Raw genomic sequence first — 19,763 nt, forward strand, 5'->3', positions numbered from 1 at the left:
CAAAAGCTATATCTAATCCAGATTTTGATATTTACTGCTGGCTTAATAATGTCGTGTCTGCATATATCAGAATATGGGTTGCTTATAGTGCTGCCCGGCATGTAAACTTTATAGAGAGACAAAACGATAGTTTGTGAAAATGTCATGGTTAGATTGGCTTGGAAAGTTTTGTATGATAACATGCTGAAGTAAGGAAAATAAAGCCCAGAATTTTCCAGCAAAAGCGGTAGCGATTAATGCTGTCTAATTGGGCATCCGTGTTTCTGGCAACACGATGTTTCTAGTTTTTACTCGGATTTGAAATTTAATAGATTGCATCATGCCTGAGAATAGAATTTGAAAGTTTTGAGTTTTTCGATTATTAGTAGCTTTTTGGCTGCTAATGGAGATTGCAATTCGACGAAGTTCTTTTTTGCCTTAAATAAACAGATTTTCGAATCAATTGATTGAATCACTTAGACAACTAGAAAAATTGAAAATAATTTATTTCTGTTAAATAAATAGTTATAAATAGTTAGTAAATAAATTAAACTTCAGTTCAGCATGAAACACGCAGGTGAGCAAAAAAACGGCAAAGAAATATCACAGGACAGAATGATTTAGAAATAAACTCAGGTACCAAGTGCTTCCAATCTCCAATGTTGACAGCAGAAAGAACAGGTCGTCGGTTCACGAACGGGAAACTCATTGTTGCCTTTGTGCGCCATATGCCATTTCGTCCGAATCCTTCATAACCAAATTGTTTTCCAACCCTTTGGCGAACGAATCGACGAACCCATCGATGGCCCGAGCCCATCCCGAGCTGTACGTGTCCAGATGGTGATGGTGCTCGGGTGGATGGGCCACCACCTCGTACGTTACGTGCTTCTTGTGGAGCAGCTTCTTGATGCCAATCACACTGGCCAGCAGCAGGGCCAACTTGCTCACCAACAGCGCTTTGCCGACGAGCAGCGCGATTCCTTTCAGCACCAGTGCGCCCACGATGCCAGCCTTCATGACGAACGCCATCAGGATATGGTGATAGTTTTTCATCCTGCCTCGGCCCTCCTCCAGCAGTTTCCTCGTGTCGAGCGATACGCCAAAGTTCAGTTTACCACCTTCGCCGGATGCGACGACCACATCTGCCACCCGAAAGGCCTTCCACTTGACGCTGCGACTCTGGATGAAGCGCCAGATTTTGTCCGCCACAATGACGCTCAGCTTGTGGTCGTCCGAGCTGGCCGAGCGGCTCAGGACGGACAATTCCTCCGGGTCGTCCGCCATGGTGTCGTCAGTTCTGTGGAGTAGGACGGAAAGGTACGCATGGGAAATTGGAATGAAATTGGTTCCGACAATAAATTGAATTAGATTTGCAGATTTGCGGGTGAAGACGAGAGTGATGTGTTCGTCGAATGCCAAACAAAAAGAGCAACATTTATTCAGAAGTTTATTGAATTGCTGATTGGAAACCATAAATTGAGAGAAACCATAAAATGAGATCAAACCCCACCGAAGGGGCGGTTACCCTCCAATACCTTTTCCGAACTAAATCTATCACATGTTGTACATATGCATAATCAAGTTTCAGACATAGTAATTAATTTCCACTCCGGGTGGCTTAATACCCGGCATATAGGCAATTAACTTTGAATGTACCGAACCATAAATTACGCACCTTGCATTTAGGATTAATGAGAAAACAACGCAATAACCGATCAATAGGGTTTGGGGTATGTGTATTTGGCTGAACCCCGACCATATGTTCGCTGCAAAAACACACTTTTTATACAAGTCTTGGATTTGAATTGAGGTGATGATTGAAACAAAATCAATGATGAAGTGACCATCCATCCACTTGAAGTGTTGAAAATAATGTAACAAACAAAAAATAATTAAATGCATATTATTCGGCAGCTCGGTCGCACGAAATTTTTTTTTTTTTGTTAAATATCTTTTCTCTGATTACTACCTTGTTGTCAGTAAAATTCGATCACGGTTGTCAACTGTATCGAACGAAAGATCACAGCGAACGATGCGTTACAGTATCCTGAGATTGTCGGCGGAAGGAGTATCGGATGAGTACCGCTAGAAGCTCGACGAACGGATAAGTGCAATCAACGTTAGCGACAACATCAACGATCTATGGGAGTCGATCCATGGAGCGGTGAGCATAACAGCACGAGAAGTGGTAGGCACTGCACAGAGTCGATCCAGATGGTTGGTTCGATATGGAGTGTCAGAGAGTGACAGACGAGAAGAACGTTGCCAGAAGCCGGATGTTGGTGTCGGGTACCCGATCGAATATAGATCGGTACAAAGAAGCAAGAGCAGCCGAAAAATGAACCCACCGCAGGAAGAAAAAAGAGTACGAAGGACAAGTTATTAGTAAGGCGCAGGAAAAAATGGAGCAGAACGATATGCGGAGGTTTTATGAGTCTGTCAATGGCGTGCGGAGAAAGACAGCGCCATCTCCCGTCATGTGCAACGACCAACAAGGGAATTTGCTGACATATAAAACTGAAGTGGCTGCCACGTGGAAGCAACACTTCGAGACTTTGTTGAATGGAGGAAGTGACAGTGCATCGGTGAACAGAATAAATATTAGCGACGATGGACAAGCTGTGGAGTCACCTACACTAGATGAGGTTAAAAAAGCTGTTGAAGAGCTGAAAAATAATAAGGCTGTGGGGAAGGACCAGCTCCCGGCTGAACTTCTCAAACATGGCAGTGAGCAGCTTTATGAAGTTCTGCACCATATTATGTCGAAAATATGGGAAGACGAGGAAATGCCTGCTAGCTGGTTGGACGGCCTCATTTGCCCTCTCTTTAAGAAAGGGCACAGACTGGAGTGCGCCAATTACCGAGGAATAACCCTCCTTAATTCGGCGTACAAAATTATGTCCCGTTTTCTGTTCAACAGATTGAGACACATCATCTGTTTATTGATTTCAAGGCGGCGTACGATTCAGTGACACGGAATGAATTATGGCAAATTATGCTTGAACATGGTTTTCCGACGAAACTGATACGGCTGATTCGTATAACGTTGGACGGATCGAAATCAAGTGTAAGGGTCGTGGATGAAATATCGACGTCATTTGTTACCTTAGATGGATTGAAGCAGGGTGATGAGTCCTCTAATCTACTGTTCAATATAGCGCTCGAGGGAGCGATTAGGAGAGCTGGTGTGCAAAGAAGCGGTACCATTATCAAAAAATCGCATATGCTCCTGGGATTTGCGGACGATATCGATATTATCGGAAATGATCGCCGTGCCGTGGAAGAGGCTTTTGTGCCTTTTAAGAGGGAGACAGCGAGGATTGGACTCACGATCAATACCAGCAAAACGAAGTACATGGTCGCTGGCAATCAACGTGGGTTCATTAGTGGTGGTGGTAGCGAAATGGTGCTGGATGGTGAAAAATTTGCAGTGGTGGAAGAATTTGTGTATCTTGGAACATTAGTGACGTGCGATAATAATGTTACCCGCGAGGCGTATTGCAGCTGCAAATAGGGCTTTTTACGGACTTCGTAACCAGCTTAAGTCCCGTAGTCTGCAAACGAAAACAAGACTCGCGCTGTATACTACTCTGATTCTCCCGGTGGCTTTATACGGCCATGAGACACGGACGTTAAAGGACGCTGATCGGAGAGCTTTCGGAGTGTTTGAGCGTAAGGTGCTGCGAACAATACTCGGCGGTAAACAGGAGAACGGTATCTGGCGGCGTCGCATGAATCACGAATTGTACCAGGTGTATAAAGGGCTGGATATTATTAAGCCTGTACAACACGGCAGACTGCGGTGGGCTGGTCACATTGTTCGTATGCCGGAAGAACGTCAAGCGGAGATAATATTTAGTAGAGAACCCGGAAGAGGCCGCAGGCTTCGTGGAAGGCCGCGTACACGATGGCTTTTTGCAGTTGAAGAGGACCTGACGGCGCTCAATGTTCAGGGCGACTGGAAGCGCCCAGGATCGAGTCCAGTGGAGAAGGATACTCCATTTGGCGTAGGTTTATCGAAGAGCTGTAGCCCATCAAGTATCAAGTAAGTATCTTTGCTGTTGTTATGAAATGGACAAATTTATAAATTTGCGAAAAAGAATCCACGTGTCTTGGAGGGACTTGAACCCTCAACCTCCTACTCTCTAGATAGGCGTGATAGCCCCTACACAAGAAGACCGACTAAAGGTCACGATTGCGGAAAAGCCATCAGAATCCGAGTACCAACCTCCACCGCGGTTAGCTTTTTTTTGCAAATTGAATATCTTTCGGATGCTTGATTTGTCCAAACTTCACATGTGCTTTACTGTTGTATATTCAAAGTCTGCGGACCTTATATATTATCGAGAGCATCACACTCTATGTCCCCAACAACGGGTTGGGTGGATTTGTATAGAGTGTGAATCAATCACACTCTGCTGTGCCACTGCAAAAGGCTTGCTTGGCTAGAGCATTTGATGAGTGTGATCGTTCTACAAAAATAAAAACGAATTTAAGTAGTTCACATGAAATGCCACGCGCGCGCGGGAAAGCAGTTTTCTTATACTTAATCAATAAAGAAGGGCCATTAGTCCCACCTTTTTGTTGATCGGTATGAGTTTAAATATTGTGTCACCGTAACACTCACCAAAGGGGCGTGACTACAGGGTTAACTTTATTGATTACAAGTAAGCAGCTTCTCCGCGTGCGAGCCATTTCGTTCGAGATGCTGCGAAGAGCAGACCACGGTCCTACCATCGGCATAGGCAGAATTCCTGTCAGAAATTTTATTCACACCGGTGAGTAGTGCGGTCGTCGTCAGCATCGGCAGTGCTCAGATTGAATCTTATTGTCTGAAGTACTAACGATTGGCTACCATCAGTGAAAGCAGCTCTTAATACACAACTTGAGGCGAGACGAATTTTGATCAAGGAACAAATTAATCGCTTGGTGATGACATATAGTTTCCGTCGGTAGCGGAATCACGAACGCGCGACAGAGAAAGACGCAGCCGAAAATAACTCGTATGTACTACGGCCGGAGTGGCCTGTGCAATACATAAAAGTCTTCTCCATTCAGCTCGGTCCATGGCTGCACTTCGCCAACCACGCAGTCTGCGGAGGGACCGCAAATCGTCCTCCACCTGATCGAACCACCTGGCCCGCTGTGCTCCTCACCTTCTTGTTCCTGTCGGATCGTTGTCGAGAACCATTTTCACCGGATTACTGTCCGACATTCTGGCTGGACTTCCGAGTTTCGCGGTGAGAACGATGGATGGTTCTCCCAACAGCTGATGCAACTCGTGGTTCATTCGCCTACTCCACGTACCGTCCGTCATCTGCACGCCACCATAGATGGTACGCAGCACTTTCCTTTCGAAAACTCCCAGTGTGCGTTGGTCCTCCACGAGCATCGTCCAGGTCTCGTATCCGTAGAGAACTACCGGCCTAATAAGCGTTTTGTGGATAGTCAGTTTAGTACGGCGGCGAACTCTTTTCGATCGAAGCGTTTTGCGGAGTCCAAAGTACGTACGAATCCGTATTCGTGCATTAGCTGCCATAGCTGGTCCCGATCGATTGTATCATATGCGGCTTTGAATTCGATGAATAGATGATGTCGCGGCATTTCTGCAATACCTGACGTACGGCGAACACCTGGTCTGTGGTAAGCGCTCGCCCATAAAAGCCGCCTGGTTCTGCCCCACGAACTCCCTTGCAATTGGTGCTAGTCGACGGCATAAAATTTGGGAGAGTACCTTGTTGGGGGCGTTCAGCAATGTGATTGCGCGGTAGTTGCTACAATCCAGCTTATCGCCCTTTTTGTAGATGGGACACACGACACCTTCCATCCACTTCTGCGGCAAAACCTCATTCTTCAAAACTTTGGTAATTACCCAGAGCAGCGCTCTAGCCAGTGCCTCACCACCGTGTTTAAACAGCTCTCCTGGCGGTTGGTCAACTCCAGAGACTTTGTTGTTTTTCAGCCGGCCGATCTCCTCCTGGATTTCCTGCAGATTCGGAGCCGGAAGTCGCATGTCCTGCGCGCGTGCTCCTAGGTTCGTTACCATACCGCCACCGTTGTCTGCCACATCGCCATTCATGTGCTCTTCGTAGTGCTACCGCCACCTTTAGATCACCTCACGCTCGTTTGTAAGAAGGTTTCCGTTTATGTCCTTACACATATCGGGCTGTGGCACGTGGCCCTTACGTGAACGGTTCAACTTCTCGTAGAACTTTTGTGCGTTATTAGCGCGGTACAGTTGCTCCGTCTCTTCACGGTCTCGATCTTCCCGCTGGCGCTTTTTCCTTCAAAATATCGAGTTTTGTCTGTTCCGCCCCCGTTTGTATCGTGTCTCGTTCGTCCTCGTGCGGTGTTACAGCAATCTCGCCCATGGTGCATTCTTCTTCTCAACCAACTGCTCACATTCGCCATTATACCAGTTGTTTCTCTGATCCGGGGGCACTGTGCCTAATGCAGCGGTTGCGATTCTTCCAATGGCGGATCGAATATCTCTCCAGCCATCTTCAAGAGACGCTGCGCCTAGCTGCTCTTCCATTGGGATTGCCACTTCCAGCTGCTGCGCGTAGTCTTGGGCTAGTCTGCCGTCTTGTAGCAGCCCAATGTTTAGCCGCGGCAGACGACTCCGACGCGTGTTGTACACCGTCGAGAGTTTTGAGCGCAGACATACTGCAACGAGGTAGTGGTCGGATTCAATATTCGCACTACGCACTACCTTCGTGATGTCGTTATTTCCATTCATGCGAATACGTTTTAGATGCTTCTCCTTGTGACATCCGCTCGTGATTTTGCTACCGATGGCAACATTCTGCTATCGCAAGCAATTATAATTAGCACTTTAAACAAAATTTGTCTCGGCTAAGCCTTCGCTTCCACAAAATTGTGATCCTGAGGATCGATCTATTCTCAATACTTACACTATCACAAACTACAACAAAACCAAATAACTAAGGTACCCCGGGGCAAGTGAAAATTCGGGGTAAGTGGGTACTATGGCTGCCGATCAATCGATAAAGGTTTTTAATGGTAACAATCTTCTAGAAAGATGAAGCAGGACTATCAACGAATACAGCCGACACAAAAATATTTGGAATTAAAACCATTTGAGACACCACGCTAATGCTATTGCTTGGCCATGACTTTAAACTACCGGGAAAAGCTATTACTTTTATTTTAATTCAATGGATTTCCAACAGAATAGCCGTTTCTAAATTTATCATTGATTTGGAAGGTAAATAGTTTGAGCAATGAAATAATTGTGTGACATCGAAAAAGATTTGTAAGTTTTAATTAAAGCCAAAATTTACAATTTTCATTTGCCCTTTAGTTTTAACATACATGGGGCAAGTGGGACATATTTGAACAACAATTTTGATAGAGCAATTTTAACTGTTTTTAAATCGTTGTATAGTGTAAAAAAACTTCGACACTCATATATAATATGGATCTGAATAAGATGCAGTTTGATATCGTTGGTTTCATTGTTAAATAGTATTGAACAGTTAGTTAACGGTTGGTTTTTTTTTTTCATTCTGAAATTTTTTTATTCTAATTTTTTTTCTCCCACATTAAAAAGAGCAATAGTTATAACTGTGCGATATTTTCCGTTTACAGTGCAAATAATCTATTTGTTCTACGAAAGGTCAACAGATTTTGTCTTGTGGGTTGTAATTTTCAAATTTCGCATCAAATTTACAGATTTTCAGATAAATAAAGTGCTCAACACATAAATTGACAATTTCGTTATATTACAAATTTGCAACACTGTGCATCGCCTGAACGAAAACGTTTCTTTTGAAGTATTGATTCATGAATTAATCTGTGTTCTAAACACAGAAACATTCACTCGAATGGTGAATAAAGATTTGCGCCTCTCTTCCACCTAAAACTTTGGGTACAAAAGTAACCTAATGAAAAACAAGACAAGAGCCAATTAAACAGTAAATCGGCTGTTGTCTTGTGATCATATGTACTAAAATTATAATCGCTTCCTTGTAGCAAAAACAAAAATCCGAGAAGCAACAATCCTCCATTCATGTTCCAAAAATACTACGACTCAGATATAATATGAACATTATATATTCCTTTAATTAGTTTAGTTCGACAGTATAAAACAGAATAGGTCCCACTTGCCCCATTTGAAGGGGTAAGTGGGTCCTACAGGTAATTTTTTTTCTTTTACTACCAATACTTTTTGTAAATGAATAAATGGCTTACAACACGTCTACACTTCAACAACGGAAGCATATAATGATGTATCCGTGGTTAATGTTGTGAAATATCTTGTTTTCTAAGTATGCGTTAACAATTTTGCTGAACTAGCGTTTTTTTAGGTCCCACTTGCCCCGAGGTACCTTATCTTGAGAAAATTCCACTTGGCTGTCATCCAAGCGAATAAATATTTGAAGCATCTTCCTCCGACGCGCCTCTCCCTCCGACGCGCTACGGACCGCAACTTTCTTGCGTCACAAAGCGGTTAACTTGCACTTTGAACAAAATTCTTCACATAACAACCTTTCCTTGTATAAAAAGAACCAATTTATGCAAGAAAATTTCACTGTAGTGCCGCTGACGCCGACGATAGCATAAGGCCCGTAACTTACATCATTCTGATGTCCGTGTTGGGAATGCATGAATGGGATTGGTTGGTTATGATATTTTTACTGGGTAGGACAAGAATTGAAATTTTCAATAGTTTATCGAAAATAACCAAAAGTTTTAAGCAAATTGACAAATTTCTGGAGAGTTGCAGAGTCGATTGATTTATAATTCTCAAAAATCCATCAAAAGGCATTAGCGTTTGAAATCTTACATGATTTCGTGACGGTCAAGGGCGTAGCTAGAGGGGGGCAGGGGGGGGGGGGACGCCGTCGCCCCCCCCTAAATGGTGGAAAGATTGAACGGGTACTGAAATGAATTCGCTTAAACATCCCGCATAATCATGGACCATACGTAGACAGCATCTCTTATAATTGAAGAGAATAAGTGTGATTGTAGCGATGGTCTCACTAATAGTAGTTAACTATAAATGGACAGTCTCATATACTATTTCAACAGTAGCTCAGATGGTAAACGGCCAAACGACCATATGAGTAATAGGCGGTTAAGTATAATTAACATTTAAATGCGGTCGTTTTTTCGAACAAAATTTTCGATGTACCATACATCTGTTGGTAGATGTACAATTGAAGAACTATATAATTACACATCGACAGCATGTTATGTATTAACAGTTAGTGTTGATGTAGGGCTAGTATGGTGAATCCAGCTTAAAATTGTATGCTAACAATGAAGTGAATAGTGACAATATATCTTATGACGCATATGTAATTTTGATTGCATGGTATGTCGTTTTTCATTATGCGGGATGTGTACTTTACGATCTAATCATATTCAGAAAAAGGTTTTTGAAATTCAAAAGATTCCCAGAAAACTTATAAGGGTATCCAGGATCCATACTATATGAAATTTCAAAACAACTCGAAACATTTCGGGCTCAAGAATGCTCCTAGAAATCCTTCTGGGAACTTCTAAATTCCTCCGGAAAGTTATCCACAAATTCCTCTGAAAATCGTTTGAAAATCCTTCTTCTGTAACTGTAATTTTTCCTTATCTAGAAACCCCCAACTAAATTTTTTTAGGAAATACATGTGGAAGTTTCTTGAATATTTCTTTTCTTCCCTTCAAATTTTACTTCTAGACATTTCTTCGGCTATTCTTCCAGGAAAATCTGCGACATTTCGTCCAGGAATGCATTCTAGAGTTCCTCCAAGAATACATATGGAATTTCCTCCCAAAATTCCACTAGAAGGTTCTTCAGTAATTTATAACGGAAATCCTCCGATTTCGCTCCATAATTTCATCTGCTAATCTATAATAAACTGCTCCGGGCATTCCTCCAGGAACTCTTCCTTAAATTCCTCCGGGATAACTTCCAGGACTTTTTCCGGGAATACCTCTATACACACTTAACTCGTTTCACAGTATTCGGTAAATTTTACCGAAATCTCAACAGCAGATCTGTTCGGTAATTATTTTACAGATTTTTTGTAATTTTTTCCATTGTTCAACTGTCAAAATCACCGGAAGTCAGTAAAATTATTTACCGAACAGTTCTGCTGTTGGAATTTCGGTAAAATTTTACCGAATTCGGCGATTTATTTTAAGTGTGTAAATTCAATAGCGCAATCCTCTAGAATTACATTTTGGAATTCTTTCCGCAATTATTTCAGAACATCCTTCAAGAATTCCTCTAGAAATTTCTTTAGGAATTTCTCCACGAATTCGTCCAAGTATTTCCCCGGAAATTCTTCTCTTCCTTCAGGAATTTCTCCGGGATTTTTTCCGCGAAATTGTCCTAGAATTCTTACAATTAATTGCATATTACATATTCGGAAACTCGGCCGTACGAAAACCATTGTTTTGTTAAATATCTTGGCTGTGCATATGCACAGCATATGTTTCGAAATGGACAAATTGATATGAAATTTGCGAAAATGAATCCACGTGTCTTGGAGGGACTCGAACCCTCAACCTCCTACTCTCTAGATAGGCGTGATAACCCCTACACAACAAGACAACTTAAAAATCACGTTTGCGGAAAAGCCATCAGAATCCGAGAATCCGAGTACCGAATCAGAATCCACCGCGGTTCAAATCAAACTCATCAAATGCTTTAGCCAAGCAAGCCTACGGCACAGCAGAGTGCGATTGATTCGCATTCTATACCAGCCCGCCCAGCCCGTTGCTGGACGGCATGGAGTGCGATCCTCTCGTTTAATAAACAATGTGCACTCGCTTGACTGTGGATATACAACAGTAAAGCACATGTGGAGATTGGACAAATCAAGCATCCGAAAGATATTCAATTTGCAAAAAAGAGAGCTAACCACGGTGGAGGTTGGTACTCGGATTCTGATGGCTTTTCCGCAAACGTGACTTTTAAGTGGTCTTGTTGTGTAGGGGTTATCACGCCTATCTAGAGAGTAGGAGGTTGAGGGTTCGAGTCCCTCCAAGACACGTGGATTCTTTTTCACAAATTTCATATCAATTTGTCCATTTCGAAACATATGCTGTGCATATGCACAGCCAAAATATCTAGAATTCTTTCCGGACTTCACTCGGAGTTTACTCCAGAATTTCATTCGGAAATTAATGTTAGAGTTCCTCCAGGATATGTTCCAAGAATTCTTCCAGGAATTTCTTCAGAACAAACAAAGACCAGCAGTTCATCTGGGAATACTTTCTGGAATTCATCTGGTAATTTCTGCAATAATTCCTCCTGGTATTTTTTCGGGAATTCCTTCTGATATTTCTCCAGACATTCCTTCATGAACTTATCCAATAATTATTTCAGTACTACCTTGTGAGAATTCCTCTGGAAGTGCTTGTGGGAGTTCCTCCGGGAGCTCCCCCAGGAGTTTTTCCAAAAGTCCCTCTAGTAATCTCTCCAGGAACTTCACAGGGGATATTTGGCAGGAATTTCAAGGGAAATGGGATTTCGGAAGTTCCTCTAGAAATTCAAATCCGGGTATTCCTCTGAAAATTTCTGCGGGAGTGCCACTAGTAGTTCCTCCGGAAATTCATTCAGACTTTCTTTCAGGAGTTCATAAAGGCTTTCTTTGGGAATTTATCTACAAATTCCTTCAGAAGTTCCTCGGAAAATTTCTCTGGGAGCTCCTCCGGGAGGCCCTTTAAGAATTCTTCCAGGAGTTTGTCCTGGAATTCATCCAGAAGTTCTTACGAGAGTTCCTCCAGGATTTCCTTCAGAAATTCTTCCTAAAGTTCTTCAATAATTCATCTAGAAGTTCCTCTGGCAGTTCTTTCGAAAATTCCTCTGATACTTTCTCCGGCAATTCCTACAGAAATTCCTCTGGGAGTTCCTCCGGAAATTACTCTGGGAGTTCCTTCTCAAAGGAACTGCCGGTGAACCTCCTGGAGAAATACTCATAAAAACTACTGGTGGATCTCCCGAAGGAATTCAAGTAAGAACTGCCGGAGGAGCTCCCGTAAGAACTCCAGGAAGAATTTTAGAAGAAACTCCTAGAAGAATTCCTAGAGGACCTTCCGGAGGAACTCCCAGAAAAACTATCGGAAGAACTTCGGGAGAAATTTCCAGCTAATTTTCTGAAGAAAGCCTAAATGATTTCCTGAAAAAAGCCTGAATGATCTCCTGGAAGAGCTACTGGTGGAACACCCGGAGGAATTTCTAAAGAAACTTCCGGCAGAATTTTTAAATGAACCTCCGGAGGAACTGCCAGTGAATCTACCAGAAGACTTCTCGGAAAAAAATCTTGGAGAATCCACCTTATAGAAAAATCTCATCTAGCTGAAACCTTTGTAGGGGTATGTAGCTGGACCATCATCATCATCAGAGGACCTCCTGGAGAATTCCTTGAAAAGCTCCCAGAGAAATTCTCGAAGGAGCTTCTGGAGGAATTTCTGTATAATTCCCGGAGGAAATTCTGGAGAAATTCCCGGAAGAATTTTCAGAGAGCCCCCGTAGGAACTGCCGATAGATTATTATTATTTATTCAGACTAAGGCCGAAGTGGCCTGTGCGGTATATAAAAGTCTTCTCCATTCGGCTCGGTCCATGGCTACACGTCGCCAACCACGCAGGCTACGGAGGGTCCGCAAGTCATCTTCCACCTGATCGATCCACCTTCCCGTCGGATCGTTGTCGAGAACCATTTTCACCGGATTACTGTCCGACATTCTGGCTACGTGCCCGGCCCACCGCAGTCTTCCGATTTTCGCGGTGTGAACGATGGATGGTTCTCCCAACAGCTGATGCAACTCGTGGTTCATTCGCCTCCTCCACGTACCGTCCGCCATCTGCACCCCACCATAGATGGTACGCAGCACTTTCCTTTCGAAAACTCCGAGTGCGCGTTGGTCCTCCACGAGTCCAAAGTATGTACGATTTCCAGCCACTATGCGTCTCCGAATTTCTCTGCTGGTATCATTTTCGGCAGTCACCAGTGATCCCAAGTACACAAATTCTTCTACCACCTCGATTTCGTCACCACCGATGCTAACTCGCGGTGGGTGGCTCACATTGTCTTCTCTTGAACCTCTTCCTATCATGTACTTCATCTTCGACATGTTGATGACTAGTCCGATCCGCTTGGCTTCCCTCTTCAGTCTGATGTAGGCTTCCTCCATCTTCTCAAAGTTACGTGCCATAATATCTATGTCGTCGGCGAAGCCAAATAGCTGGACGGACTTAGTGAAAATTGTACCACTCGTGTTAATCCCTGCTCTTCGTATGAATCTGTACCATTTCGTCGAAAGACATTTCGTCGAATGACATTTAGTCGAATGACATTTGGTCGAAAGGACATTACGTCGAATTGACGTTTGATCGAAGGGACATTTAGGCGAAAATGATTTTTCAATCCACTAGAGACGTAGGACATTTGGTCGAAAGGACACTACGTCGAATGGACATTTAGTCGAAATCATATTTTAGAATGAAGAATCTTCGTACATTTTGTCGAATGACGTTTGTTCAAAAGCGGTTTTTCGAACTAAAAATCTTGGTACATTTAGTCCAATAACGTTCCGTCGAATGGCTATTAAAAAAAAACTTTGGGTAATAACAATAAACATTGAATGATTTATTGTGGTGTTTATAAAAGTCACATAATTATTGCGCCAATATTGTCCAAAGAATGGTGGGTTCATAAAAAGAATAAATAATACGAAAACGAGAATTTTCCCAACTGGATATTGACTTGAGTTGAATGATGCTTCGTCAATAGATATGACGTCGAATAGATTAGGTCATATGACCATTTGGCCAATAATTAACGAATAACGGTTGGAATTTTATTCTGAACTAATTATTGTATAAATATTGATTGAAAGAAAGAGTTTCAATGAAAATAATAAGAAAACCATTTCCATTCGACTAAACGTTCTTTCGACGAAATGTCATTTGACCAAATGTCATTAGAATAAACACGGAAGAAAAAAAGTACCCAAAATTGAGTACTTTTAAACTTACTTTTGAGTTATTTTTTCTCTTCGCTTTCATCCACTCTTTCTTTTGTTGTCAAAAACAAAGGAGCCAAACAATCCAACGACGCCAGTTCAATACGGGAAGCCAATTTTGAGTTTTATTACCTGAGGTCGAAATTGAGGGAATTAAACTTAAATTTGGGTCAATAAATTTTTCGTTGGGTACTTTTTTAACATGGGAGTAAAGGCAAACTACTTCGACCCTACTTACTCAATTTTGGCTTCCCGTACGGATGTTCGAGGTTGGGTGAATTAAACTCACTATTGGGTAGTTTATTTCTTCCGTGAATGTTCCAAAGCCGACTACGATGAAGTATTGGCAAAATAACATTGGTATCATTGGTTTTTGACCATGTGCCGAAAAATAGATTAGAGGGTATTTCACCATCAGTACCTAATATTTTACTATTTCTGTAGGATTTAATTTTTCTATAATCTACCAGGGTCTCCAGCAGTTTCTGTTAGCTGCTGGAGACCCTGGTGTTTATGCAACCTCAATGACATCCGTATACGTTTCTTTCGCTGCTGATTGAACCTCCTCATGTCTACTGAATTCCTCCAATCAGCTTATTAATGTGTCTTGTGGATTATTTACTCAAATATAACCAAAAATCTATTGACGAATTATCTATTTAACTAATTACCTATTACCGACACTTCCAACATTCGACTAAATGTCCTTTCGACTAAATGTCCATTCGACCAAATGTCCATTCGACAAAATGTCCATTTGACTAAATTTCCATTCGACTAAATGTCCTCCTTAGCCGTGCGGTAAGACGCGCGGCTACAAAGCAAGACCATGCTGAGGGTGGCTGGGTTCGATTCCCGGTGTCGGTCTAGGCAATTTTCGGATTGGAAATTGTCTCGACTTCCCTGGGCATAAAAGTATCATCGTGCTAGCCTCATGATATACGAATGCAAAAATGGTAACTTGGCTTAGAAACCTCGCAGTTAATAACTGTGGAAGTGCTTAATGAACTCTAAGCTGCGAGGCGACTCTGTCCCAGTGTGGGGATGTAATGCCAATAAGAAGAAGAAGAAGAAGAAGTAAATGTCCATTCGACTCAATGTCCCTTCGACCAAATGTACTTTCGACTAAATGTCATTCGACTAAACGTCATTCGACGAAATGTCATTCGACGAACTGTCCCAAAGCCCTTCGTATTACCCCTTCCAAAGCGATGTTGAATAGCAGACACGAAAGACCATCACCTTGCCGTACCCGTCTGCGGGTTTCGAAGGGACTCGAGAATGCCCCTGCAACTCGAACTACGCACATCGCCCGATCCATCGTCGCTTTGATCAACCGTGTCAGTTTATCCGGAAAGCCGTGTTCTGTGAAATCCGTGAAACTGCCGATAGAACTACCGGAATAATTCTCGGAGGAAATCCTGAAGGAATTCTTGGAGGATCTGCCGGTTGAGCTCCTGGAAGAATTCCGGGAGGAATTTTCGAAGAAACTCCTGCAGGATGTCCAGTGGAAATCTTGAAGTTTCCACCGGAATTCTTTCTGGATTTCTTTGGGAATTAATCGAGGAACTCCTCCAAAAATTCAATTGTTGATTTTATTTTCGGTATAATTTCTATATAAATTTTCGGTGGAATTCCTGGAGAAATTCTTTGAAATTTTTACAAGAAATTATTCGAAACTTTCACGGAAAAAATTATGGAATTTACACAGGAAGTTCGAAGATTTTTCGCGAAATTCTCAGGAATGTTTATTGGCAATTCTGCGGATTTTCTTAGGAATTCCACGGTGCAATTTTTCAGATTTTTTATGAGTAACAGCACGGAAGAATTATCTGAAGAATTCCCTGCAGAACTTATAAAATAATTCGTGGAGGATTTCTTGGAGTAAATAATGGTGAAATTTTCGGTCAATTCCCGGTGAAATTGATGGTGGAATTCCTGAAGACATTGCCGAAGAAATTGCTGGAGGCATTCCTAAAGAATCCGGGCGTGAATGCGTCACGTTTATTGGCATTACGTTTTAGTGCAAAACGCTGACTTCAACGCTGACGCGCAACGCGCTGTTGAGATTCAGCCTTTACTGTTGGTTGTGGATTTGGTTTCAAAGTGTTTGGAGCTTAAAAGGAAAAAGTACCAAGCACTAATATTCATGTGTTTTTCAAAAACTACTATTAAACTACAATTCAGAAGACCTAAAAAATTTGCCCCCGCCCTCCCATAATCGAAATCCTGGCTACGCCCATGGTGACGGTCCAAGATGGCAAAATATCTAATGAGATAATGTGTGAGCCATCATCGAAATAATAAATTGTATCTAGTTCTCCATTTGTTTACTTTATATCAAGGGTGAAAATTGCACAATAATGCGAATTGATAGTAGTAATAATATTGCGGAAGCAGCTTATTAACTTTTTGTGTCCTGAACATTTACCTGAAACCATTGAAATAACTATGTCACTATTTAGTCACCCATTTAGAATCTCTTAAATGTTCTACTAAAACACGATTCAATTAAAACTTTGTCCTTCCTAATGTCCTGGACAAGAAGAGAGCGTTGAACCAGAATAACTGTTTTGCTTGTTTTTCTTCTTCAAACCATTAAACAATTACAAACCCGTTGTTTACCTGGTTTGCGTCAGCTCCACGCTATCGCCTAGCGCAATGCTGGACTTTTTCAGTATCCGATTCATGTAGTTCACCAACTTCAGCATCACACAGGAGCTGTTATCCTTTTGCGTACACTTGGTGCCCAACCGTTTCACAAAGGATTCCTCCAGGGCTGTTTTGCTGGCCGCAGTCGGTAACTGCCGGTTAGGTACATGGAACGACAACAAAAACACTTTTTTAGTTTGAACCAATGTGCAGCACTAGAGTTTGTTGAAGTCTATTCGAGAACATGTTAGAATTAAAACAACTCCTCTGCCATACCACATGATTGATGGGACTGCCATTATCCACGGCGGGGTTCGCACAAGTGGCTGCTACCAGCACGCCAAGCAGGAGAAATCGTACCACTTTCATTTTCGGTCACAATCTCCAATCACGTCACCATTAATCTAATTTATCCACTGGAAGAACGTTCGTGCAATGGGACCAATCACAAATCTCGTGACACTGTTCAAAGTTTCCGGCTAATTATTGTCCATTGGTAGCGCTAAAGTCCCGCCTGGCACATGCTGATCTTGAACTCACCGAAGCAAAACTGCGTCCTAGCGCGGAGATGTCGTATTTATAAGAAAGCCAATACCGCCGTGACACTCTCGCCTTCTGCCAGATATCGCTGCTCTGCCTGAAAATGGGGAAAGACTTGTTGAGATATGGCAAAACGCATCCGACATGTGTTGTTGTACGTTGGTACTCTCGCGTCGCATGTGACGATCTCGTTCTTCGGATGCCTCATTTCGTCCAGAGCACTGTGGGTTTAAAATAGATATTGATTTTAAAACTTTTCCCCAACGGGCATTGTCTCATGTCAAGACGTTGAATGATATGTATCATGATATAAATTTTTGACTCTGAAATTGATGTGTTAAGATATCCTCCGAATGAGTTTCATTAGTCAGTTCAGGTAATTTTGTAAGATTTTCTACAAACCACATAACGATTGCACCTCAGTGAAAGTACATACTGCACTCAACTACTTCCTACAAGTGTTTGTATTCAACACAATTTATTTTCAATAATTTGATTTTCGAGTTTGGTCGCCAAAGCTCAATAAATGATTCACAGTGCACCGCAGAGAAGATGCAGCAATCCTACCGGTTTAAAGTTTTGCAAGAAATTGCGCCAGTAACTTTCCTCTCTATCTTCATCCAACCGGTATGCTGTATTTACGTGCAATGTTTTTTTAAATGCTACAACCAGCGGGCAGCCTTAGCGAAAATGACAGGAACCTGCTTTTCTGGATGGGCAGCAACGGCAGCGTAGTGCCCGCGAAAAACCGTACGAGGAGAAAATCCACGGCCGTTTTTTTCTTCATGCTGACCGTACCCGCGGTTGACCACCTCCACGTCCTATGTTGGAGGTTCACTGTTAGCAGATGGTACCTACCAACTATGTGAATGAGATTTGCGAGGGAATTTATTACTTTATTCATGAATGGGAACATCTGAATGCGGTGGATTGTTAGACAAACGGTTTTACAAATTATTTTTCCATCTCTTGCTTCTGAATTTCTTCACTGCTGAAATGGATTTAAAATTGGATTTTATAATTTTCCAACCTCTACAACTCCAAAGAGAAACAATGTGGAAAGCTCCACACAATTTCTAAACTTTTATATTGCCAATTTCCTCTCAAACAAAATTTATAACTAAGTCTATTCTATATGACTTATTTATGAAACACACATGTTTAGGGATTACTCTGGCACAAATCTAGTTTCCAATCTTTCAATCTAGTTAAATCAAATCCATTTATAATTGTTTATATGGTTTTCACTTTCAGTGACAACATTATGAACTCGTTCCCTATGCATCGTGCACATCTTATCGATCTGCCATTGAAACAAGTTCCACATCGTTAGTGACCTACAGCACCAATGTATCAGAGGAGCTGGGCTCAGGAGAAACATAAATAAAGGTTGTCCGGTTTTACACGTTCTGCGTCACTTTCCATCATAGTCAGCCTGCCAGTCAGTCAGTCAGTCAGCCAGAGGCATCATCCCGTCCTGCCACAACTAAGCAACTCACAGAAAGTGCCTGGAGATCAATTTTCAACCCTGTTGAATCCAATTTCTGCCCCGACACGTTTGTTTGCTGTTTACGGCAGCTACATGCAAGCCGGGACGACGTTACTGGAGCTCAACCCAAAACAACTTCTGTGCAAGCACCACCGGCCAACCAGACACAATGTCAAAGGCGATGTCATAAAGTTTGTGGAGGAGGAAAGCGCAGTTTGTTTGTTCATGAAAACCGAAGAGTCAATATCGTATGGCAGTTTCCGATTCCGGCAGTTTGTGGAGTGTGTTCTACGAGCACCGACATGAAATGCGCATTAAAGTGCTCAAATATGAGAAACAACTGCCATTACAGTTGACATTTTTAAAGTTTCTGCACTTGCTTAACTTTTTTGTGTTCATCTTTTGTTCGACGGTGACGTGTCAATATCGTGTTAATGCTAGGAGTTCTGTTTAATATAGTAAAAAAAATATCTAGTATGTTAAAATTACTAATCAAATCAACCAAATTTGCATAAAATCTTGTTCAACATATGTTCTGCTTTTCTTCTTCTTATTTCTCTTATGCATTTCATTTCCACAATGGGACAATCAGTACTGAGATTTTTATTTTCATTGAGAGAGATCACGCGATATTTACATTTTATTATCTCCCGCTTTCATAGAAAATATAAACAATGAAAGGAATTCTGCCTAATTTACACGGATTTTTATTTCATGAAAGCGCATTAAACTATTGTAAACAAGCTGTTTCTTCTTCAATAATGTTACTTCTAACTCGACAATTACAAACAATGCAATCATTGTATTGACTAGTCATCGTTATTTGCACAGATCTATTAAAACTATTTAGAAGTTTAGATTTCAAAACAAAGCAACGTTCCCGTCTTGATTGCTTGTAATGTGACAGGTGACCGGGAGACGGCTACATTTTCATTTGGTCTCTTGAAAATGAAAATGCAACTGTTTTCTCTTTCACATGACAGTCACGAAAACTACCAGTACTGGGGACAATTACTTTTTTATTAATTTCGTTCAATTATCTGGGTTTCATCCAAACAGATAGTACTAAGTCAACAAATTGACGCCTCAAAACACGGTTCGAGGCCACA

At 41.9% G+C, this 19,763-nt stretch overlaps 1 protein-coding gene across 1 annotated transcript; it reads right to left on the reverse strand.

Moving 5' to 3' along the window:
* Positions 1–455: 455 nt before the first annotated feature.
* On the reverse strand, positions 456–17,185 carry LOC134208386 (uncharacterized). Its single transcript, XM_062684372.1, has 3 exons — positions 16,902–17,185; positions 16,599–16,777; positions 456–1,276 (listed from the first exon to the last, which is right to left on the reverse strand). Exons 1-3 carry the CDS (start codon positions 16,992–16,994, stop codon positions 685–687), a joined length of 864 nt encoding a protein of 287 aa, XP_062540356.1. The 5' UTR covers positions 16,995–17,185; the 3' UTR covers positions 456–684.
* Between the last annotated feature and the right edge of the window lie 2,578 nt (positions 17,186–19,763).

Source organism: Armigeres subalbatus, chromosome 1 (genome assembly GCF_024139115.2).
Source record: "Armigeres subalbatus isolate Guangzhou_Male chromosome 1, GZ_Asu_2, whole genome shotgun sequence".
Classification (NCBI taxonomy): domain Eukaryota; kingdom Metazoa; phylum Arthropoda; class Insecta; order Diptera; family Culicidae; genus Armigeres; species Armigeres subalbatus.

Excerpts from the sequence above, each read along its gene's own strand:
- LOC134208386 (XM_062684372.1), bottom strand. The coding sequence starts at position 16,994 with ATGAAAGTGGTACGATTTCTCCTGCTTGGCGTGCTGGTAGCAGCCACT. Across the intron at positions 16,778-16,901 it reads GCAGTCCCATCAATCATGTG|TTACCGACTGCGGCCAGCAA; the intron begins GTATGGCAGAGG and ends CCTAACCGGCAG. Across the intron at positions 1,277-16,598 it reads GTGGAGCTGACGCAAACCAG|AACTGACGACACCATGGCGG; the intron begins GTAAACAACGGG and ends CCTACTCCACAG.